The 23,897-nt window shown below is 50.5% G+C and overlaps 4 protein-coding genes across 6 annotated transcripts in view; 3 read left to right on the top strand and 1 right to left on the bottom strand.

Moving 5' to 3' along the window:
* The window catches only part of WDR90 (WD repeat domain 90), a 716,604-nt gene that overhangs the window by 589,741 nt on the left and 102,966 nt on the right, over positions 1-23,897 (top strand). The gene's annotated exons all lie outside the window — the stretch shown is intronic.
* Positions 1,355-10,726, bottom strand: LOC140074677 (tripartite motif-containing protein 75-like). The gene is made up of 2 exons (XM_072119749.1): positions 10,619-10,726; positions 1,355-5,575 (listed from the first exon to the last, which is right to left on the bottom strand). The coding sequence occupies exon 2, from the start codon at positions 5,488-5,490 to the stop codon at positions 3,892-3,894; it is 1,599 nt and encodes a 532-aa protein (XP_071975850.1). The 5' UTR covers positions 5,491-5,575; positions 10,619-10,726; the 3' UTR covers positions 1,355-3,891.
* On the top strand, positions 10,818-17,960 carry LOC140074678 (E3 ubiquitin/ISG15 ligase TRIM25-like). Its single transcript, XM_072119750.1, has 2 exons — positions 10,818-10,954; positions 15,453-17,960. Exon 2 carries the CDS (start codon positions 15,498-15,500, stop codon positions 17,079-17,081), a length of 1,584 nt encoding a protein of 527 aa, XP_071975851.1. The 5' UTR covers positions 10,818-10,954; positions 15,453-15,497; the 3' UTR covers positions 17,082-17,960.
* On the top strand, positions 20,616-23,882 carry JMJD8 (jumonji domain containing 8). 2 transcript variants are annotated; one of them, XM_072119741.1, is made up of 10 exons: positions 20,616-20,751; positions 21,151-21,254; positions 21,586-21,678; positions 21,754-21,802; positions 22,189-22,285; positions 22,686-22,754; positions 22,870-22,989; positions 23,116-23,183; positions 23,258-23,392; positions 23,517-23,882. In XM_072119741.1, the coding sequence occupies exons 1-10, from the start codon at positions 20,659-20,661 to the stop codon at positions 23,595-23,597; spliced, it is 909 nt and encodes a 302-aa protein (XP_071975842.1). In that variant the 5' UTR covers positions 20,616-20,658; the 3' UTR covers positions 23,598-23,882. The 2 variants fall into 2 exon arrangements, with proteins under 2 accessions (XP_071975842.1, XP_071975843.1); XM_072119742.1 differs by lacking the exon at positions 20,616-20,751 and adding an exon at positions 20,950-21,049.

The raw sequence follows: 23,897 nt of genomic DNA, 5'->3' as shown, positions 1-23,897 counted from the left end.
ACGCCCCAGAACATAACAACCTCCTCCATGTGTAACTGTAGGGATAATGTTCTTTTTAAGATAGCCTGCATTTTTCCATCTGTGGCCATAGAGCTGTTGTGCCTTGTAGTCTCATCTGTCCTCAGGACATTCTCCCAGAAGCTTTGTGTCCTGTCATCCTGTAGTTTAGCAAATTCCAGCCTAGTTTTTTTTTAATAATTTGTTTTCAGCAATGGTGTCCTCCTTGGTCGTCTCTCATTTAGTCCACTTTGGCTCAAACAACAACGGATGGTGCGATCTGACACTGACGTTCCCTGAGCTTGAAGTTCACCTTTGGTCTCTTTAGAAGTTTTTGTTACCATTCGTATTATTTGTTACTTTCAATTGTCATCAATTCTCCACCTGCGGCTACGTCCAAGGAGGTCGGCTACACCCCCATAGCTCCACCGGCTTTCATGCGACAGAAATCGGGTCGGGCTGCTGGACAGCCCGACGGATTCGGACAACGCGCGGGATTTAACATTTAAAATTGTGTCGCAAGACAACGCACTCACATGCACCGGGAAGAAGAAGGTGAACTCCGGCAGACCTCGGGGCAGAAACGACACATGCAGGATATCGGGCGCACGAGCTTAGTGACTCACGCCGGACCCGAATCCTCAGCGGACATCGCGCTACGGGATCGTGACAGGACTGGGTAAGTAAATCTCCCCCAGTGAGTAGCTCCAGCCCTATACACAGGCCACTCACTGATTACAAGATTGTAGACACCTGTGATGTTAATTTAACCTGTCCCTTTGCTCACATTGTTTTCAGGGCTTCCATAATTTCTGTATTACAGTAAGTATTGTTTTCCTAGCACAACAGAACAGGCTGACTTCTTCCTCTAAAGGAGAAAGCCTCTTGTTCAAAATGTAAATCCCACCCCTGCATATAACCGAACAGCACTCAGAATTTTGATGAGGAAATGGTGCTCGCCCCTCCTTAGTGAGGACTTATAGGACTGATAAACGGGTTGAGAAGGCCTCATTTTTAATGCAATTTGGTCCCCTCTCTGTATACTGTATATTGTGCTCTGATACGTGTGTAGCTACACGGCCTCATCTTCCATAACGTCCTTTAATCCAGGAGGCGAGACAATTAGTCTCAGATAACCAACAATGATTATTTTTGGGACCAAACCCCAGTATAGAGACGTCACCCGGTAAAGTCATCATAAAGTCATAACTAAAAAAAGCATCATACTCTCTGTACATGATACCCGCCAGCAGCAGTGACCTCGGGTACTCGGGTGGCACCAGGTATACACTGAGTACTGACCCGACTACAAGAAGGTCCAGGACAGGACGAGATGAAGCACTCGCAGCCTCGTATATCTATGCATGGATATACTTTATCTACATACAGGACTACAGACATATATAAGATTGTTACAGCACAACCTGAACGGCTTCCTACAACATAACCGTGTGATATGGAACTTCTCACAACTTACATCAAACACTGAAACCTACAAACTCCACTGACTCGCCATTAGGCCGACGGCACACATCTGTGAAAAACGTAACCATAGTGCAGAGGATGGAGCGTCATAGTGATATGTAATCATGACTGCGATGCGTCCCCCGCACCGTCATCTGTCCGTGAAGTCCGGCCTAGGACGCGGCTACTTGACTTTTTTTTAGCGTTTAATGAAATTTCTATATTTCCCAAACTCTCTGTAATCAGAGTGAGGAGGGTTCCCCTGAGCTAGCACCCCCCCCCCCCTCTGCTATTGATGACCTATCAATAGTGAAATCACAGACAAACTCTTTAAACAAATCCTTATTTTAACATTGAAAAACTAAAACTAAATTAAAAATAAAGTAACTTTTTTAGCAGAAAGTGATAACTTGTGTGAGTTGCCTGTAGTCCCTTAAAGGAAATCTTCCACCAGAATCCATAATGATAAACCAGGGACATTACTCGTAGATCCGGGCACCGCGCCTGTGGGAATCTTCTGATATTTGTTATCCTTCGCCTCCTGCCTTCTAAAATCAGCATTAAAGATTATGCTAATGAACCAGAAGGGCTCGTGGGGGTGTTACCAGAGCCCTTCCGTGCTATAACTTTACATGCTGTTACACTGTTTCCCAATCCCGCTGCACAGTGTAACAGCCTGTGATGCTGTGGCATGGAGGGGCTCTGATAACACCCCAGGAGCTCTTCAGTCTCATTAGCATAATATTTAAAGTAGATTTTGGAAGGAAGGAAGCCATGCATAAGAATATTCACACAGTCACGGTGCCTGGATCTACGGGTATGTGCCCCTGGTTTATAATTAAGGATTTTGATATTAGATTTTATTTAAAGGGAACCGGTCACCAGGTTTTACACCACTAAACCACCAGCTCACTCAGGTGGGGTTTGATATTTTGTTTCTAGATGTCCCTCTGTTATGTGAAATCTCACCTGTTGACCTATTAAAAATATCACTCATCTTATTTTCACGTGAGATGAGACAAGTTTAGTGGTTCAATTGGGAAGCCCCTTCCTTCTGTCCTAGCAGCTACATACATGTCTTCCGTATCATACTAAAGATAAGAATCTCTTCCTTCAGAGCACATGATTGTTCTGTCAGCTACAGAAATGGACATACAGACATAAAGAATAGGCAGGAATTGGATCTTTATCTGCAGCTCACATTTACAACTATGTCTGTAAAGGGAACCTGTCACCCGGGACCTCATTTTCACTACAGACAGTTTGCTGAAGCCCCTTACAGCTGCAGTGCACATCTGCCTCTCTGCTTTCTCTAAGCACTCGTATTAAAATATAATTGTGTGTTTTAACTTACATTACACCCTGACAGAATCTGGTTCTGAGTACCAGGGTATGTTTTGGTTTAGCTGCATTTCTAAAAACCATGTGACTTGACTGTGCTGCTCACTCCTCAGCTCTCAGCCCCCACCTTTGTGCTCCTGTACAGATCCTCCCTCCCCCACTGATGTCAGCTCACCAGGCCGTGAGCTCTGTCCCTGTGTGAGTGAAGAAGCAGGAGCACAAAGGTGGGGGCTGAGAGCTGAGGAGTGAGCAGCACAGACAAGTCATGTTTGTTTGTTGTTTTTTTTAATGCAACAAAACCAAAACATAGGTAGGTTAAAACACACAATTATATTGTAATGCAAATGCTCAGAATATTTCAATGTGGGCGTCATGGGTATTCTGCAACCTTTCTTCAGCGCAAATGAGGTCCCTGGTGACAGGTTCTCTTTAAATGCCGGTATCTCTGGTTCTGTATCTCACACGTAACCATCCGCTGAAATGAGATACTTATCTTTAATATGACACAAAAAACATGTTTGCAGGTTATAGAGCAGAAGATAGGGGCTTCTGAAGTGACCCCCCATGCAACCAGTAAACTTGACTCATCTCACATGGGGTGAGAAGAGTCATATTTGCCTGACTTTGGAGAAGATTTGTTTTAAAGGTAAACGGGTGAGAATTTACATATATGCATGGATTCTGGAAAGGCTATTTTATACCCTATCTGAGGGGGTCTAAGTTTTACTCTGGACAAGGTCCTATCTTATCTGATGAAGACCCTTGATCTGCATGTTACCATGGTTTTATATGCTTTCTACTACTTGTATAAGGAACAGGTAACAGCCACATTGTGGAATCCACTTCTCAAAGCAGCCACAGTGTTGGGTGTCTACACGTGTTCACTAGGCGGGACGAATCACACTAGTTTGAGGAACAATAATCTCCCCGCAGAGTTATGCCTATTGTTTGTGAAGGCGCCTTAACATTTGTGGGATTTATTCCTGAAAGTGAGATTACAGGATAAATATGGAGAGACTCCAGAAAATGATTGCCATGGCTATATGTCTGACTCTGGGCCATGCAATTCTCTAAAGTATTTTACGCTATTTATGTTGTTTTTGTGGGGTTGATGTTGATCCAGCTATCGACAACATAAAAAGCAGCATGAAGAGGCTCGGTGAACTTGGCTGTGATGGTATAAAGGAGCTCAGCCTCAGCACAAAGTCTGTAGAAGGACAGGAGACCAGTCTCGTAATCTAGAAATACCCCCACGGCGTGCATGGGAGCATTGCTGGACACAATCTGCATACAGTCTGAGTTGTGACGTATTTCCATGTGGTCGTGACCCCAGATCAGGCACCAGGACTTCTCATTGTATCCTAAAAAGGCCTGTCCGCCGCTCCTCTCTATAGTGGGATAGGCCACGCCAACAGCTTTCACTCCAGTCTTACTAGTTCTCACTTCCCAATAGTGTTTTCCAGAGGAGAATGAAGTCACGCTGAGGACCTGACTGGGTTTGAACTGCTGAGGCCTGGATTGCTGGCCAGGTTTTCCCTTGCAGTACCTCACAGATTTCAGGTCAGTGGAGAGAGTAACGTAACTACTGGCGGTGGCTTTATTTAGTATAAAGTTGACTTTGTACTTTAAATGCAGCAATTTACTGGACAGGAGGAGCGGCAGATGCTCCAAAACTTCTTGTATGTTCTTGTGTAAAACTAAGAAAACCAGAAACACGTTGACGTTTGGAGCTGGATAAAGCAGTGTGTGGTCTAGGTGGGGTTCTGCTGTGCACCACCTGGCGTAGATGGAGCTGCACTCTGTATCCTGTAGAACAGCGAGCGGATCCATGTTGCTGCTCACAGCCTGGACACGCAGCAGATCCTGCAGCAGCTCGGCTGCTATTTCTTCTATAGAGGTTTCCTCAGCCAATACCTGCTGTGCGACGCCTCCCAACCGCTGTCCAACCAAATTCATCACATTGACAGAAGTTTCTATAATGTGTTCGCGCAAATTATCGAACACGTCTTCTAAGTCTTCTTTAAGTCTTCCGACTTTTTCTTTCTTTTTTTCAAGGATGTTTTGCAGAAAACCTCTTCTTCCCTTGTAAATCTCCCGCTTTTGTTTCAGTCTTTCAAGGACCTGATATAATTGCTCTTTTTTAGTCACAGAGGCTTCTTCTAGGAGCTCGATCTGGTGGTCCTGGTGGTCGCCAACCAAGCGGCAGGAGGTACAAATACACGCCTGGTCCTTTATGCAGAAATACTTGTACACTTCATGGTGGATGCGGCATTTTCTGTGCTGATGCGATGATGTGGGATCAACCAAAACATGTTCTTTACCTTTACTGTGAACTTCCAGGTGTTTCTTACAAAAGGAAGCTTCACAATGCAGACACGTCCTCTCAGCGGCCACGGGAGACTGAAGACAATAGGTACAAGGCACCTCCACATCGCTGGGACATTCCTGCAAGGATTTATAATACTCCGCTATCTTCCCCAGATTCAAGTTGGCTCGATGTAAATCCGCAGGTGAACATGTGGCCCGGCACTCGGGACAAGATTTGTTCCCATACCCCGTCTGTGGCTCCAGCAGGGTATGAATGCACTCCCTACAGAAGTTATGTCCACAGCCTAACATCACTGGGCAAGTGTAGATATCCAAACAGATGGAGCAGGTCAGCTCATATTGTAGCATCATGTGAGCCATCACTTCACCCTCACAATTCTTCCTTTCAGAGGCTTTAGACGAAGATCAACAATGTTCAGTGTCAAAACGTAGATTTCAGTATTTTCTATAAAGAGAATAAATATACATAAGCAGTGAGACAAAAGGTGAGATTTGTCCTGGAAGGACAGGAGAGTAGTGTAGAGGGGGAAACTTGTATCTTACATTATTATTATTACTACAGTGCAGATAGATTTCACATCATCTGAAGTGTAATGTACATTATATCCACAAGATGGAGCCATTGTGCTACTTCTCACACTCATCCTCCGTCCTGCAGGATATGGACCCATCTGCTGAATGTATGAATGCGCTTACCTTATCCCGGGGACTTTCTATCCTTTTGTGATATCCCTATAGTTTGTAAGATGTCGGAGGGTGTGATGAGTGACACGGGGGCAGATAAATCATGCCGTACACTCCTGCGTTCTCCTGTACAAGGCACGGAATAGGTTTCTGACATAACAAGAGAATATTACACCTTTGCACCCGCCAAGCCCAGGACCAGTGCGGATTATAGCTACAATGGTAGCACCAAAATTATTAACCTCTTGCCATTAACCCCCTAGTGACCCAGCTCATTTACGCCCCGATGCCCAAGGCCCAGCTTTGAAAACCAGCACTTGTCACTTTATCCGGTTATAACTTTAGAAGCTTCTACTTACCCCAGTGTTTTTTGAGGGTTTTATTTCCCTTACATTTTGTACTTCAAGTTAATGGGAAATTTTGGTTGATATATGTAACATTTATTTATGAAAAAAGGTGTATTTGGTAAACATTTTGAAAAAAAAAATTGCTATTTTCAAACTTCAAAATGTTCTGTTTTCCATACTGATCGTCTTACTACCCAAATTAATTAGTTACTAACATTTCCCACATCTCAGCTTTGTGTCCGTTTGTTTTATTATGACGCTAGAAAGATCACAAATCTCACAGCATTCTCTTTCTCTCTCACTCACATTTTCAAGAAAATTTTAGAATAAATTATTTTAGGGACCATTTCATTTCTATAGGGGATTTGGAAGTTCTGTTAATAGAAACCCCCCACAAATCCCCCCGTTCTATTATTTTCACCCCTCAAACTATTCTAAACAGGAGGTAGGTTTCACTAATATTTATCATTAATACGTTCATTCAGCCACAAAACTCACCCACATAAACTGAATAGAAGTAGAAAACGCATCTAGGAATATATTGGGCAGTTTTTTCTAAGAGGACGGCCCACATGTGGATGTAACCCACTGTCAGCCACATGGCGAAGCGAGGAAGGGAGGCATGTGTTTGTAAAGCCCCTTTTTGTGCAATCCAAAGGCTCCACCTGCGATCGCACGTTGAAGTAACATCGCATTTACTTTGGATTTGGTTAACATGTTGGAAACACATTGGGGCTTATTTACTTACCCGGTCCCTGCGCAATCCCCGAGGTGTGTTGTCCGACGAAGATGAAGTCTGCCGCGATTCATCAAGATCCTGCGCCCGATATCCTGCATGTGTCGCTTCCCCGCTCAAGTCCCCGGAGTTCACCTTCTTCTTCCCGGTGCATGTAAGTGTGTGTCTAGCAACACAATTTGAATCTTAAATCCTGTGCTTAGTCTGAATCAGTCTTGTTGTCCAACGGCCACGGCCCCCGATTTGTGGCGCATGAAAGTCTGCGCGATTGCGCCAAAATCCGATCGCGTGCGCCAAAAACCCCTATTAAATGCTGCGCAGAACGGAACTAGTCAGGAAACCCGACGGAAATGCGGTCTGTAGACACTTAGTACATGTGCCCCAATGTTACCAGCGGAGCCTTTGGATTGCGTTTCCAAACGTAACCAAAATGTCAGGTGTGAATGTGAACTTTATCCCAGGGAATTTGTGAACTTTTCGTCATGTGTTATCGGGGGGGCACATTAACCCCTTGCCACAGATTTTGCTTTCTTTCGGTCGTTCCTTATTTTCAAAAATCCATAACTTTTTTATTTTTCCGTGTACAGAGCTGTGTGACGGCTTGTGTTCTGCGTAACAAATTGCACTTACCTTGTACTGGGAAGGGGAAATATAATTCAAAATGCGGTAAAACTGACAAGACGCCGCCTTTGCACCATTTTCTTGTGAGCTCTCTTTTTACGTCTTTCAATGTACAGGCCGTCCCCGGGTTACATACAAGATAGGGTCTGTAGGTTTGTTCTTAAGTTGAGTTTGTATGTAAGTCGGAACTGTATATTTTATCATTGTAATCCCAACCAGAACTTTTTTGGTCTCTGTGACAATTGGATTTTAAAAATGTTGGGTTGTCATAAGAACCAGGATTAACACTAAAGCTTCATTACAGACGCCTGTGATAACTGTTACAGTTGATCATTGTAGCCTAGGACTAAAGTAGAATAAATTACCAATATCCAGGGGTCCGTTTGTAACTAGGGGTCGTATGTAAGTCAGGTGTTCTTAAGTAGGGGACCGCCTGTACATTCCAAATGCCATCTCTGATATATTCTTTGGTTTGGTACGAGCACAATGATACCAAATTTACATAGGTTTTATTAAGTCAAATCAAATCAAATCACCCTCCCTTCCCTAGAACTGATATAAATATTAATAAACAGTAAAAATCATAAACACATTAGATATTGACGACTCTAAAAAATGCCCGATCTATCAAAATTTAATAACAATTTTCCACTGGGTTTAACCCTGCAACGGAAAATAGCGCGGCTGAATTAGAAAATGCCACTTTTTTTGCCATTTATAAAAAAGTGATTGGACAGTACTAAAAATGATATCATTGAAAACTTCATCAAAAGTCGCAAAAAATGACTCCACTCACAGCTCCATACGCCGAAGTATGAAAAAGTTATTAGCGCCAGAAGATGGCAAAATCTAAAAAAAAAAAAACTTTGCACAGGAGGTTTTAATGCATAATAACATAATAAAACCTATATTGGTCTCCCTGTAATCATACAGACCCAAAGAATAAAGCAGACCTGTCATTTGTGGCGCACAGTGAAAGCCGTAAAATCCAAGCCCACAAGAAAACGGCGCAAATGTGTTTTTACATCTTTGGAAACACAGCTCTGTACATGGAAAAATTAAAAAGTTATAGATTTTTGAAGGTGGGGAGTGAAAAATAAAAACGCAAAAACGAAAAAGGGCCTCGGCAGGAAGGGGGTTAAATTAATCGATGTTACCAAAAATTAAAACCTTTTGTATCAAAAAAAAAAAAATGACTACTTTTACCATATTCTGACTCCAATAACTTTTTCAGTAGGGAGTTGGCTAATGTGTCATTTTTTTTCTGGGGTTTTAATACAATTTTTTCTGTGTTGTTAAACGTTAAAAAAGTGGCGAATCGGACATTTGAGCGTTTTTTTTCTGTTACACAGGTTCACCGCCAAGAATAACCGGTTTTAGATTTTTATAGATTGGGAATTTTGGGACGCGGTGATACCTAATATGTTGTGTTTTATTTTTTTTTACTTTTTTTTATTTGTTGTTTTGTATGTGTTAGAGGCTGTTGGGACATTTTAATGAATTTTATTTTTAATAAATTTTTTTTACTTTTACCACACTATTATATGAAGTAGTGATCATGTGATCGCTAGTTCACACTAATGTATTGCAATAACCATGTGTTCCAGTGCATTACAAGCGTCAGCCCATACATCTGCATAGACTGTAGACCCGGGGACCTTCATTAGATCCCCGGCTGTGAAGATGGTACCCCACGATTGCATCACAGGGTGCCAGGAGGAGGTACGTAGATCCCGTGGTCACAACATGAACCACGGGATCAAACGGGCTAACAGCCAGATCAGAACTCCGCACCATTCAGGGAGTTAGAGCCGGGTCCCGGCTGTCGTGCTCTTCCCTGCACGGGAGGCCCATGCAGAAACCCGTCAGCCTAGCCTAAGGCCCCTTAGTGACCGACAGAGAAATCCATATGGACGGTCAATTAGGGGTTAATGTACTCTTCCGTTTTTCACTCCCACCTTCAAAAATGCATAACTTTTTTTTAACTCTTCATGTAAGGAGCTGTATGAGGCTCATTTCCTGCGCAATAAATCTTACCTCCTAGCGTCAGCGTTAGATACCCCATGGGGGACAGGTACCCTTCCTATTGCTCTCTTTTTCTTTTGCAACTTTTTGTGAGACTTTTCGCAGTTTGAGGCTTTTTAGGCGCAGAATCCAGCAGCGAATCCCAGTTATCTGGCCCCCAGGAGGTGATGCAGGGGCCGCATTTATCTTTGTGGCCCAGATGTTTGTTCAACTTGTGAGCTTGGAAATTGTCCCATTTCTGCGCCTAATAAGTCGCAAAACAGAGCGCGCTAGAGCCAGACTTACTTATGGGAGCGAATATTTTTGGGACTACAAAGTTGCACATCGCTAAAAGTGGCAAATGTGAGACTGAACACATCACAAAGGGGAAAAACTCAAGATACATTGCAATTCTTAAAGGGGTTTTCCCACGGAGGAAAGTCCGGCCTTGTCCACAGGATAGGGCCTAACCTGCTGATCAGTGGGGGGCTAAGGGTGATTATGGCGTTTTAGGCCGTTTTTAGTCCGCACATGACTGTTCTGCTCTATTAATCCCTATGGAGCTGACGGAAATTGCCGAGCACGGCGCTCCAAGATCTCAGTCTTCTCCTTAGAGATTAATGGAGCAGAACAGTCATGTGCGGCCGTCTGCTCCATACGTCTGAGGAGCGGCGGTCCCCTCGTTTTAACAATCTGTGGGGGTCTCAGCACTGAGATAAGGCCTAACTTTCCTTCATGGGGAAAACCCCTTTAAGTAGCAAACTTCAGGAAACCTGAGAGCGGCAGCGGATAAACTACATGTGCTACATGAGCCCCCAATGACATGTCCTGGAAAGCTGGAAAAAAAATTCCAAATATTAAAAAATGCATTTGCACCATTGACTTCTGGGCTCAGTTTTAGGGTCTTCCGCTGTGCGCCCCAAGGTTTGTGAGGTGAACCTTTATTTTTAGTGACTCCCCCTGTAAGTACATGAGGGGATAATCCTGCCTGACATTCACCATGAGGTGAGGTCACCTCCAGCCCCAGTCCTGTCACTGAGCACTGTGGTACAGGCCTGGAGGTGACTTACCTCAGGAGCCGCCATGACAGACCTACCTCTACATGTGTGACGTAACTGCAGCCGCCAAAACCGCCTCAGCGCAGACCGCAACCAGGGCGCTCATCTGATTGGTGCTTCTACCACGGGACTGCAAGAGCTCTCACTGTGATTGGCCGCTAGGATTACACTGGAATGAAATACACCGCCTCCATAGGCTCCCATGGACCAATCCCAGTCAGCGCAAATTTAGCAGTGGTGTCATTGGTTAAGCACAGAAAGGGCAAGTAGAGACCTGATTGGTTGAGTTCTCCACGCTGATAGCTGATTGGCTGCCGGAATCTGCGCGGCTCTTCTGTGGCGGAGTGGCGCAGTGTCTTCTGCACGTTACACAGGTGAGAGCTGCTCCGGGGCTGCGCGGGGTCAGGGCCCGGGCCGGGCGGCAGAGGCGGGTGTCTGAGGCCGGGAGGGGGCACTGAGGTCACTGCATGGGGAGGGGGCACTCAGGAGGTCACTGTATGGGGAGGGGGCACTGAGGAGGTCACTGCATGGGGAGGGGGCACTCAGGAGGTCACTGCATGGGGAGGGGGCACTCAGGAGGTCACTGTATGGGGAGGGGGCACTCAGGAGCTCACTGCATGGGGAGGGGGCACTGAGGAGGTCACTGCATGGGGAGGGGTCACTGGAGGGGGAGGGGGCACTGAGGAGGTCACTGCATGGGGAGGGGGCACTGAGGAGGTCACTGCATGGGGAGGGGTCACTGGAGGGGGAGGGGGCACTGAGGAGGTCACTGCATGGGGAGGGGGCACTCAGGAGGTCACTGCATGGGGAGGGGGCACTCAGGAGGTCACTGCATGGGGAGGGGTCACTGGAGGGGGAGGGGGCACTGAGGAGGTCACTGCATGGGGAGGGGGCACTCAGGAGGTCACTGCATGGGGAGGGGGCACTCAGGAGGTCACTGCATGGGGAGGGGGCACTGGGGAGGTCACTGTATGGGGAGGGGGCACTGGGGAGGGGGCACTGAGGAGGTTACTGCATGGGGAGGGGGCACTGGGGAGGTAACTGCATGGGGAGGGGCACTGAAGAGGTCACTGCATGAGGAGGGAGCACTGAGGAGGTCACTGCATGAGGAGGGAGCACTGGGGAGGGGGCACTGGGGAGGGGGCACTGAGGAGGTCACTGCATGGGGAGGGGGCACTGGGGAGGTAACTGCATGGGGAGGGGCACTGAAGAGGTCACTGCATGGGGAGGGGGCACTGAGGAGGTCACTGCATGGGGAGGGGGCACTGGGGAGGTAACTGCATGGGGAGGGGCACTGAGGAGGTCACTGCATGGGGAGGGGGCACTCAGGAGGTCACTGCATGGGGAGGGGGCACTGAGGAGGTCACTGCATGGGGAGGGGGCACTGAGGAGGTCACTGCTTGGGGAGGGGGCACTGAGGAGGTCACTGCATGGGGAGGGGGCACTCAGGAGGTCACTGCATGGGGAGGGGGCACTCAGGAGGTCACTGGAGGGGGAGGGGGCACTGAGGAGGTCACTGCATGAGGAGGGAGCACTGAGGAGGTCACTGCATGAGGAGGGAGCACTGGGGAGGTCACGGGAGGGGGCACTGAGGAGGTCACTGCATGAGGAGGGAGCACTGAGGAGGTCACTGCATGGGGAGGGGGCACTGAGGAGGTCACTGCATGAGGAGGGAGCACTGGGGAGGTCACTGGAGGGGGCACTGAGGAGGTCACTGCATGGGGAGGGGGCACTGAGGAGGTCACTGCATGGGGAGGGGGCACTGGGGAGGTAACTGCATGGGGAGGGGCACTGAGGAGGTCACTGCATGGGGAGGGGGCACTCAGGAGGTCACTGCATGGGGAGGGGGCACTGAGGAGGTCACTGCATGGGGAGGGGGCACTGAGGAGGTCACTGCTTGGGGAGGGGGCACTGAGGAGGTCACTGCATGGGGAGGGGGCACTCAGGAGGTCACTGCATGGGGAGGGGGCACTCAGGAGGTCACTGGAGGGGGAGGGGGCACTGAGGAGGTCACTGCATGAGGAGGGAGCACTGAGGAGGTCACTGCATGAGGAGGGAGCACTGGGGAGGTCACGGGAGGGGGCACTGAGGAGGTCACTGCATGAGGAGGGAGCACTGAGGAGGTCACTGCATGGGGAGGGGGCACTGAGGAGGTCACTGCATGAGGAGGGAGCACTGGGGAGGTCACTGGAGGGGGAGGGGCACTGAGGAGGTCACGGGAGGGGGCACTGGGGAGGTCACTGCATGGGGAGGGGGCACTGAGGAGGTCACTGCATGAGGAGGGGGCACTGAAGAGGTCACTGGAGGGGGAGGGGCACTGATGAGGTCACTGCATGGGGAGGGGGCACTGAGGAGGTCACTGCATGGGGAGGGGGCACTCAGGAGGTCACTACATGGGGAGGGGGCACTGAGGAGGTCACTGCATGGGGAGGGGGCACTGTGGAAGTCACTGCATGAGGAGGGAGCACTGGGGAGGTCACTGGAGGGGGAGGGGTACTGAGGAGGTCACTGCATGAGGAGGGAGCACTGGGGAGGTCACTGGAGGGGGAGGGGACACTGGAGGGGGAGGGAGCACTGAGGAGGTCACTGCATGAGGAGGGAGCACTGGGGAGGTCACTGCATGGGGAGGGGGCACTGAGGAGGTCACTGCATGAGGAGGGAGCACTGGGGAGGTCACTGGAGGGGGAGGGGCACTGAGGAGGTCACTGCATGAGGAGGGAGCACTGGGGAGGTCACTGGAGGGGGAGGGGACACTGGAGGGGGAGGGAGCACTGAGGAGGTCACTGCATGAGGAGGGAGCACTGGGGAGGTCACGGGAGGGGGCACTGAGGAGGTCACTGCATGAGGAGGGAGCACTGAGGAGGTCACTGCATGGGGAGGGGGCACTGAGGAGGTCACTGCATGAGGAGGGAGCACTGGGGAGGTCACTGGAGGGGGAGGGGCACTGAGGAGGTCACTGCATGAGGAGGGAGCACTGGGGAGGTCACTGGAGGGGGAGGGAGCACTGAGGAGGTCACTGCATGAGGAGGGAGCACTGGGGAGGTAACTGCATGGGGAGGGGGCACTGAAGAGGTCACTGGAGGGGGAGGGGCACTGAGGAGGTCACTGCATGGGGAGGGGGCACTGAGGAGGTCACTGCATGGGGAGGGGGCACTGGGGAGGCCACTGCATTGGGAGGGGGCACTGAGGAGGTCACTGCATGAGGAGGGAGCACTGAGGAGCTCACTACATGGAGAGGGGGCACCAAGGAGGTCACTGCATGGGGGGGGGGCACTGGGGAGGTAACTGCATGGGGAGGGGGCACTGAAGAGGTCACTGGAGGGGGAGGGGCACTGAGGAGGTCACGGGAGGGGGCACTGGGGAGGTCACTGCATGGGGAGGGGGCACTGAGGAGGTCACTGCATGAGGAGGGGGCACTGAAGAGGTCACTGGAGGGGGAGGGGCACTGAGGAGGTCACTGCATGGGGAGGGAGCACTGAGGAGGTCACTGCATGGGGAGGGGGCACTCAGGAGGTCACTACATGGGGAGGGGGCACTGAGGAGGTCACTGCATGGGGAGGGGGCACTGTGGAAGTCACTGCATGAGGAGGGAGCACTGGGGAGGTCACTGGAGGGGGAGGGGTACTGAGGAGGTCACTGCATGAGGAGGGAGCACTGAGGAGGTCACTGCATGAGGAGGGAGCACTGGGGAGGTCACGGGAGGGGGCACTGAGGAGGGAGCACTGAGGAGGTCACTGCATGGGGAGGGGGCACTGAGGAGGTCACTGCATGAGGAGGGAGCACTGGGGAGGTCACTGGAGGGGGAGGGGCATTGAGGAGGTCACTGCATGAGGAGGGAGCACTGGGGAGGTCACTGGAGGGGGAGGGGCCACTGAAGAGGTCACTGGAGGGGGAGGGAGCACTGAGGAGGTCACTGCATGAGGAGGGAGCACTGGGGAGGTAACTGCATGGGGAGGGGGCACTGAAGAGGTCACTGGAGGGGGAGGGGCACTGAGGAGGTCACTGCATGGGGAGGGGGCACTGAGGAGGTCACTGCATGGGGAGGGGGCACTGGGGAGGCCACTGCATTGGGAGGGGGCACTGAGGAGGTCACTGCATGAGGAGGGAGCACTGAGGAGCTCACTACATGGAGAGGGGGCACCAAGGAGGTCACTGCATGGGGGGGGGGCACTGGGGAGGTAACTGCATGGGGAGGGGGCACTGAAGAGGTCACTGGAGGGGGAGGGGCACTGAGGAGGTCACGGGAGGGGGCACTGGGGAGGTCACTGCATGGGGAGGGGGCACTGAGGAGGTCACTGCATGAGGAGGGGGCACTGAAGAGGTCACTGGAGGGGGAGGGGCACTGAGGAGGTCACTGCATGGGGAGGGGGCACTGAGGAGGTCACTGCATGGGGAGGGGGCACTGAGGAGGTCACTGCATGGGGAGGGGGCACTCAGGAGGTCACTACATGGGGAGGGGGCACTGAGGAGGTCACTGCATGGGGAGGGGGCACTGTGGAAGTCACTGCATGAGGAGGGAGCACTGGGGAGGTCACTGGAGGGGGAGGGGGCACTGAGGAGGTCACTGCATGAGGAGGGAGCACTGGGGAGGGGGCACTGAAGAGGTCACTGGAGGGGGAGGGGCACTGAGGAGGTCACTGCATGGGGAGGGGGCACTGGGGAGGACACTGCATGGGGAGGGGGCACTGAGGAGGTCACTGGAGGGGGAGGGGCACTGATGAGGTCACTGGAGGGGGAGGGGCAATGAGGAGGTCACTGGAGGGGGTACTGAGGAGGTCACTGGAGGGGGCACTGAGGAGGTCACTGCATAGGGAGGGGTCACTGAGGTCATTGTGAATAAATGTCAATTCTCTTCCTTGTCCTCTATATCAGGGTCCCTACACTCGGGTGACGGCCGCTCTTCCTCCTCCTGTGGCGATGGCGTACATGTTCCTGAAGAAGGAGATCATCTGCTCTCTGTGCTCGGACGTCTACACTGACCCTGTCATGCTGCACTGTGGTCACAACTTCTGCAGCGACTGCATCAAGTCTCACATTAGTAAAGATGGCCGGAGCGGGATATTCAACTGCCCGGAGTGCAAGCAGATGTCCAAAACCAAGGCCCCGCTGACCCTCAACATTAAGCTGCAGAGCATCGCGCAAAACTGGAAGTCAGTGGACAATCGCCTGCGTCTCGGGGAAGCTTCCTGCACCTATTGTCTGGAGTACCCAAGACCTGCCGTGAAAATCTGCCTGCACTGCGAGTCCTCCCTGTGCGAGAAACACCTGGAGGTGCACAGCAAAGGCCCAGAGCACTCCCTGACCAACGTCACCTCCCCCCCGCAGAGCCGGGTCTGCAGCGTCCACGGGGACGTCCTCAAGTTCTTCTGCTCAGAAGACAAGGCTGTGATCTGCATGCAGTGCTTCATAGCGGGCAGTCACCAGGGTCACGCGGTGCAGCTGCTGGAGGCCGCCTCCGGCCATAGAAAGGAGGAGCTCCAGGTCATGGCGGAGCACATGCACACCAAGCTCCGGGCTCTGAAGGAGAGGACCAACGCTCTGCAGACGGTAATGGCTGGAAACAAAGCCAAGGCGGAAAAGGTGAAAGCGGAGATCAGGACCGTCTGCTCCGGACTCCTCACCGCCCTACAAGAAGTGGCGGCAAAGATGGAAACCGAAATAAAAGAGCAGGAATTTGAAGTTTTCCGGGTGATAATGGATGAATTGGTTTCTCTCCAGGACAGCGAAGAGCAGCTGTCACAGAAGATACAACGGGTGGAGGATCTGTCTAACCAGGCCGACCCCGTGCTGCTGCTGGAGGCCACCAAGGGTCTTACACCACATGGCAAGAGGCAGAAGACGGGTCACCAGGTCAACCACACCTACCCGCAGGCCGAGATCGACTTACTGCTCATCTCCCTGAGATTTACCAAGAATTTTGAGAAGTTTGTAAGCTTAATCCCAACCCTGCTGTTCGCTCAGTGTCCCCATCTGAAGCACAAGACCAGCATCCTGCTGGACTTCCTCATCGCCAGCGACTACCTCATCGTGTCCACTGACTGCACAGTCGTCAGGTACACTCCTTATAAAAGATTGCCGGGAATAATCGAGAGGGAACAGTTCACAACCAGCCAGGTCCTCAGCAAGACCGTCTTCCCTTATGGGAAACACTACTGGGAGGTGAAGACCGATGAGAATGGCGTGAAGGCTGTGGGCGTGGCCTATCTCTCCATCGAGAAGTGCGGCCGAGAGGCCTTTATAGGCTACAACGAGAAGTCGTGGTGCCTGACCTGGGGCCACGGCTACATGGAGGCCTGCCACAACTCGCTGAGCACCCACATCTCCTGCGAGGGCCCCACCGTGACCTCCATGGGCGTCTATCTGGATTATGACAAGGGGCAGATCTCCTTCTACAGACTCTGCTCCCCAGTGACCCACCTCTACACCTTCACCGCCAGATTCACCGAACCTCTCTACGCCGCTTTCTATGTGGTCGACACCTGGATCAAAGTTAACCCCTAGAAGAGCTGCCCATAGCAAACTTTAACACGTTTACTTTTCTTGATGTTATTCTATGTTGTTTTTTATATATTGCTGTTATAGAGATCTCCTGAAAACCCCCCCAGAGGGGCCGGGGCAGTGAAATATGGGGTACAACCCCCACCCCCTCCCTCTATGGCTTCAGTGAGACTAGAAGTGGTAAGGATCATGTGACTGCTGCAACCAATCAGTGGTCCCATGTCATAGAGTAGTGACATCACGTTGCACGTGTGACCACAGAGGGGAGTCGCCACTGTTGGTACAAAATATCTCTTATATTCTTATTTTACAGTTTTTTTTTTCCTAGTTAACCTGGAAATCCCCTTTAAGTAATGTTAAGGGCTGTGACATCACTGGGGAAAGACCCCCGTACATTGGCAGCTGCCAATCACCAACTGCTGCCATTGTAAACCCCACCCCTCCCCCCAAAAATGTAACACATCACAGATAATTTTCTTCCTTGATAGTTTGGGTTCTTCTAAGACCAGGGAATGGAGGGGGTTCAGCTGTCAGGGCCGATGATGGGTTGGGGGTCCTGTTGCTGTCTGTTCATTAAGGGGGTTCAGTGTGATTTTGAGAACAGTTCTGGAAGTGACATAGTATATAGGTCAGCGACCCCTGTGTGTTAGGGAAGGATCATTCTCCATGCACCATGTGTCCGTTTATAGTTTATATTTCCTCTAACCTCAGATTTTGGATCTCACGTCAGACTGGATCCACTATATAAGGGTCCCCACACTAAGCTGAAGACCCAGTCTTTCTATATAGTTACTGAAAGCCCCGATGTGATTGGCTGCTTCCAAATCTTCTGTTTTGTAAACCTTTTGTTATGTTGTTACAATAAAAGTTGAAAGCATATTATCCTCTATGTATTATTATTATCCTCTAAGTATTTATCATTTATTAGATGACTGTAGAGGGTGTATCACTGTAGGGCGGGTATCTCAGCTCTGGTAGAGGATGTATCACTGTAGGGAGGTATCTCAGCTCTGGTAGAGGGTGTATCACTGTAGGGAGGTATCTCAGCTCTGGTAGAGGATGTATCACTGTAGGGAGGTATCTCAGCTCTGGTAGAGGATGTATCACTGTAGGGAGGTATCTCAGCTCTGGTAGAGGGTGTATCACTGTAGGGAGGTATCTCAGCTCTGGTAGAGGATGTATCACTGTAGGGAGGTATCTCAGCTCTGGTAGAGGATGTATCACTGTAGGGAGGTATCTCAGCTCTGGTAGAGGGTGTATCACTGTAGGGCGGGTATCTCAGCTCTGGTAGAGGATGTATCACTGTAGGGAGGTATCTCAGCTCTGGTAGAGGGTGTATCACTGTAGGGAGGTATCTCAGCTCTGGTAGAGGGTGTATCACTGTAGGGCGGGTATCTCAGCTCTGGTAGAGGGTGTATCACTGTAGGGAGGTATCTCAGCTCTGGTAGAGGATGTATCACTGTAGGGAGGTATCTCAGCTCTGGTAGAGGGTGTATCACTGTAGGGAGGTATCTCAGCTCTGGTAGAGGGTGTATCACTGTAGGGCGGGTATCTCAGCTCTGGTAGAGGATGTATCACTGTAGGGAGGTATCTCAGCTCTGGTAGAGGGTGTATCACTGTAGGGAGGTATCTCAGCTCTGGTAGAGGGTGTATCACTGTAGGGCGGGTATCTCAGCTCTGGTAGAGGGTGTATCACTGTAGGGAGGTATCTCAGCTCTGGTAGAGGATGTATCACTGTAGGGAGGTATCTCAGCTCTGGTAGAGGATGTATCACTGTAGGGAGGTATCTCAGCTCTGGTAGAGGGTGTATCACTGTAGGGAGGTATCTCAGCTCTGGTAGAGGATGTATCACTGTAGGGAGGTATCTCAGCTCTGGTAGAGGGTGTATCACTGTAGGGAGGTATCTCAGCTCTGGTAGAGGATGTATCACTGTAGGGAGGTATCTCAGCTCTGGTAGAGGGTGTATCACTGTAGGGAGGTATCTCAGCTCTGGTAGAGGATGTATCACTGTAGGGAGGTATCTCAGCTCTGGTAGAGGATGTATCACTGTAGGGAGGTATCTCAGCTCTGGTAGAGGGTGTATCACTGTAGGGAGGTATCTCAGCTCTGGTAGAGGGTGTATCACTGTAGGGCGGGTATCTCAGCTCTGGTAGAGGATGTATCACTGTAGGGAGGTATCTCAGCTCTGGTAGAGGGTGTATCACTGTAGGGAGGTATCTCAGCTCTGGTAGAGGGTGTATCACTGTAGGGCGGGTATCTCAGCTCTGGTAGAGGGTGTATCACTGTAGGGAGGTATCTCAGCTCTGGTAGAGGATGTATCACTGTAGGGAGGTATCTCAGCTCTGGTAGAGGATGTATCACTGTAGGGAGGTATCTCAGCTCTGGTAGAGGGTGTATCACTGTAGGGAGGTATCTCAGCTCTGGTAGAGGATGTATCACTGTAGGGAGGTATCTCAGCTCTGGTAGAGGATGTATCACTGTAGGGAGGTATCTCAGCTCTGGTAGAGGGTGTATCACTGTAGGGCGGGTATCTCAGCTCTGGTAGAGGATGTATCACTGTAGGGAGGTATCTCAGCTCTGGTAGAGGGTGTATCACTGTAGGGAGGTATCTCAGCTCTGGTAGAGGGTGTATCACTGTAGGGCGGGTATCTCAGCTCTGGTAGAGGGTGTATCACTGTAGGGAGGTATCTCAGCTCTGGTAGAGGATGTATCACTGTAGAGAGGTATCTCAGCTCTGGTAGAGGATGTATCACTGTAGGGAGGTATCTCAGCTCTGGTAGAGGGTGTATCACTGTAGGGAGGTATCTCAGCTCTGGTAGAGGATGTATCACTGTAGGGAGGTATCTCAGCTCTGGTAGAGGATGTATCACTGTAGGGAGGTATCTCAGCTCTGGTAGAGGGTGTATCACTGTAGGGCGGGTATCTCAGCTCTGGTAGAGGATGTATCACTGTAGGGAGGTATCTCAGCTCTGGTAGAGGGTGTATCACTGTAGGGAGGTATCTCAGCTCTGGTAGAGGGTGTATCACTGTAGGGCGGGTATCTCAGCTCTGGTAGAGGGTGTATCACTGTAGGGAGGTATCTCAGCTCTGGAGGAGGGTGTATCACTGTAGGGAGGTATCTCAGCTCTGGTAGAGGATGTATCACTGTAGGGAGGTATCTCAGCTCTGGTAGAGGGTGTATCACTGTAGGGAGGTATCTCAGCTCTGGTAGAGGGTGTATCACTGTAGGGAGGTATCTCAGCTCTGGTAGAGGGTGTATCACTGTAGGGCGGGTATCTCAGCTCTGGAAGAGGGTGTATCACTGTAGGGCGGGTAACTCAGCTCTGGTAGAGGGTGTATCACTGTACGGCAGATATATCAGAGGGTCTTCATGCTTACAGAGGGGTCTGCACTACAGCTTTATTCTGCAGCGCCCCCTGTATCCTGCAGGAGGTGGTACAGGCCGGTCATGTACGTGAGACAAGGGTTTGTGGTTTCGCGCTGCATGCCGGGTAATGTAGTCTCCCCGCGCCCTCCCCCTGCACTTCGTGACGCTCAGACACTACGTTTCCCGGCATGCAGAGCGGCGAGGTTCGTGTGGATGCCCTGTGAATGGCCAGGCGGAGTGTCTGCGGAGGATTGTCGTGATTTCTTATTCCACATCATCAGAATCCCGGCACAGCGAGGACCGGAGGTACGTGACACCCGCTGGCTCCACTGGACTACAACTCCCAGCATGCCCACATACTGCTGTTTAATTGCCCTGCCAGCTTTTAAGTGTGTTGTCCGAAACGTTTTTAATCAAGTTTGTTGAAAAGAAACTTTCTCAAATCATATCACTGCTTTCATTTTTGAACCGGCAATGACAGCTGCAATCTGATTGGTTGTTTGGCTCTTATCACCGGAACCAAACATATCCATAGCAACTAATGAGATTGTAGCTGGGAAAAAGGAAGAAGAGATTTGATTGGTTGTCACTGGCAACAGATTCTGTTCAGTCCTTCTTCAATAAACTTTATTAGTACATGTTCTGTATAAAATATGCTATTATTGTCCTGTATGTGACTGTGTGTCATGTGTTCTGGTTCTGCAGGCACTCATGGACCTTATGGCTGGTACCACTCACCTTTACCTGCTGCTGCATGTGGTGGCTGCGCTGGCACTGGAGACTGAAGACCCCCAATGTGATGGAGGATGGTAGGAGTAGTCATACGGCACAGCTCACACTGTGTCCTGGAGGGGGAAGTCTCCCGAATCAGATGTTATGTGCCCCTCACAGTACAGAACAGGGAAATGGCCGCACCCAAATATCACCAAAAGGGGTCAGGGTCACCCCACAGGGCACTGATATACCATTACCAGCAGTGTAATATAGATGATGCCATGGCCACCTGTGATGTCATCACAAACATGGATACTCTTCCTGGGATTTAGTAGACGCCCCCTTGTCCATCAATGTGCCATCTCATAGTGATCCGTAGAAGTCAGACACTTTCTAAAGATCCGTCATTCTTTGTCTCTCCTGCAGGCAGTGGAGCCATTACTCTCCGGTCCAGGAGGAGGAGCGCTGCACGGTGGAGAGGAGGGACGGCACCATCACCTACTCAGAATTCATAGAGCAGTGAGTATTGTGTGCGCCCGCCATGTCCTCCCCTCATCCCCGCAGCACATGTACTGACCTCCCTCCTCTTCTCAGGTACGCCTACAAGAGACCCGTCATTATCCAGGGGATCACAGACAATTCGGTAGGTGTGACTGTAAGCACCCCTGCACCACCCCAGCCAAGTGCTCACACTGTGGGGCTCATTTACTTACATTCCCGCTGTAGTTCACTGAAAGTGCATTGTCCGTGTATAATGCGCTGTGCGGGGAGTCACTAAGATTATGCGCCCAATATCCTGCATGTGTCGCTTCCCCGCTCAGGTCCCCGGAGTTCACCTTCTTCTTCCAGGTGCATGTAGGTGCTTGATATTGCGACACAATTTGAAAGTTAAATCCCGCGCTCAGTCCGAATCAGTAGGATGGTCATAATCCCAGCGCAGACACCTGTTAAATACCTGTCCAAGCCGGGTAATCCACCGAAAGTGAGCAGTGCGCAACCCTTAGTAAATGAGCCCCTGTGTCTTTTCAGGAGTTCAGGTCACTGTGCAGGAGAGAGAAGTTACTTCAGATGTACGGAGATCGCAGCGTCCGGCTGAGCACCGCAAACACGTATTCCTATGATAAAGGTGAGTAGTTCTACCGCAGTCATGTAACCTTCACCGCAGGAAGTAGGGGCCACAGGTTCAAGGATGTTATAGGAGTGACAAGGAGGAGGGGCCCAGAGGGAAGTTCCAGGGATACAAGGTAGAGAGGGATACAATGTACAAGGCCAGGGTTCTAAGGAGGAGGGGTCCACACTGTACATGACTAGGGATACAGGCAGGAGGGGGCACATTGTAAAAGTGACAAGGAGGAGGGGTCCACACTGTACATATGTAGGGATATGGGTAGTGGGGGCCCAGTGTACAGGATCAGGGTTATATGGATGTAGGGGACACAGTACAAGATCTGATAAATAGGGAGGAGGGGGCTCAATGCACAGGGATCGCTGCAGGTGCACATAACACTTCTCTCCCTGCCCTGCAGTGGACGTCCCCTTCCAGGAATACGTGGAGCACCTGCTGAGACCCCAGGACCTGGACTCTCTGGGCGTGGGTGAGTCGTTCTAGTGGATGTATTTAGTAATCAGAGCGGAATGTTGTAGGACACAAGAAGTGGCACATATAGGGAAGAGCAGCAAATTATTTAAGATTCCTCTTCTCATCTGCAGATACTTTGTATTTCTTTGGTGATAATAACTTCACAGAATGGGGGTCTCTGTTTCAGAAATACACCCCGCCTCCGTTCAAGCTGCCTGGCACTACCGGGGCTTATAGCTTTGGCATAGCAGGTGAGTGACATCTGGCAGTGGGCTGTGGAGGGGTCTCCTCGTATCAGATCCTTGGCAGTGACTGACCCAAGAGGAATGGCTCATTGCATTCTGTTCCTGACCCCAGGCATCTCCGTTGTTCGGCAGGTTCAGGTACAGGGGTTCCCTTCCATTGGCACGGGCCCGGATACTCGGAGGTGATCTATGGCAGGAAGGTGAGTGCCCTCACAGGAGCGTCGTGACTTTGTACATCCAGATTATACAGACACATTCCCTTCTTTGCCTCCAGCGATGGTTCCTTTACCCCCCTGACAAGACCCCAGAGTTTAACCCTAACAGGACCACCCTGTCCTGGATGCTGGAGACATACCCACTACTACCTGCTGCTGAACGTCCTATAGAGTGCACCATCCGACCCGGAGAGGTGAGCAGGAGCTATATGAAGGATGAATTCACATTCAGCAGATTTATTATCTTAATTTACAATCATGGAGCAGGAGTGTTCAGGGAGACGTGGTTCTGACTGCCCCATCCGCTCTTTCCCTCAGGTTCTGTACTTTCCGGACCACTGGTGGCACGCCACCCTGAACCTGGACACCAGCGTCTTCATCTCCACCTTCCTGGGCTGAGACGTCAGCAACCAGGAACCTCCAAGCACTGGCTGACAACTGCGAGACTTGAAGTTGTGACCCTCAGCATGATCCACCTCCTGGCCTCACAGACACTGATGGGGGGTGGTGCTCTCCATGGACCACTGGGGGGGTCACTGGACTGTGACTATTTATAGGAGCTGATTTTATGTGTACAGATGTTACTGATATTTTTTTTATTCTAGAATTTTCTATGCAGATTTACAAGAGACAATTTTGTCTTAATGACTCCAGATCCATCAGTAATTAAACGGATCAATTATTCTTGAGTGAATGCAG

Source organism: Engystomops pustulosus, chromosome 8 (genome assembly GCF_040894005.1).
Source record: "Engystomops pustulosus chromosome 8, aEngPut4.maternal, whole genome shotgun sequence".
Lineage (NCBI taxonomy): Eukaryota > Metazoa > Chordata > Amphibia > Anura > Leptodactylidae > Engystomops > Engystomops pustulosus.
This window is presented reverse-complemented; position numbering and strand designations above follow the sequence as displayed.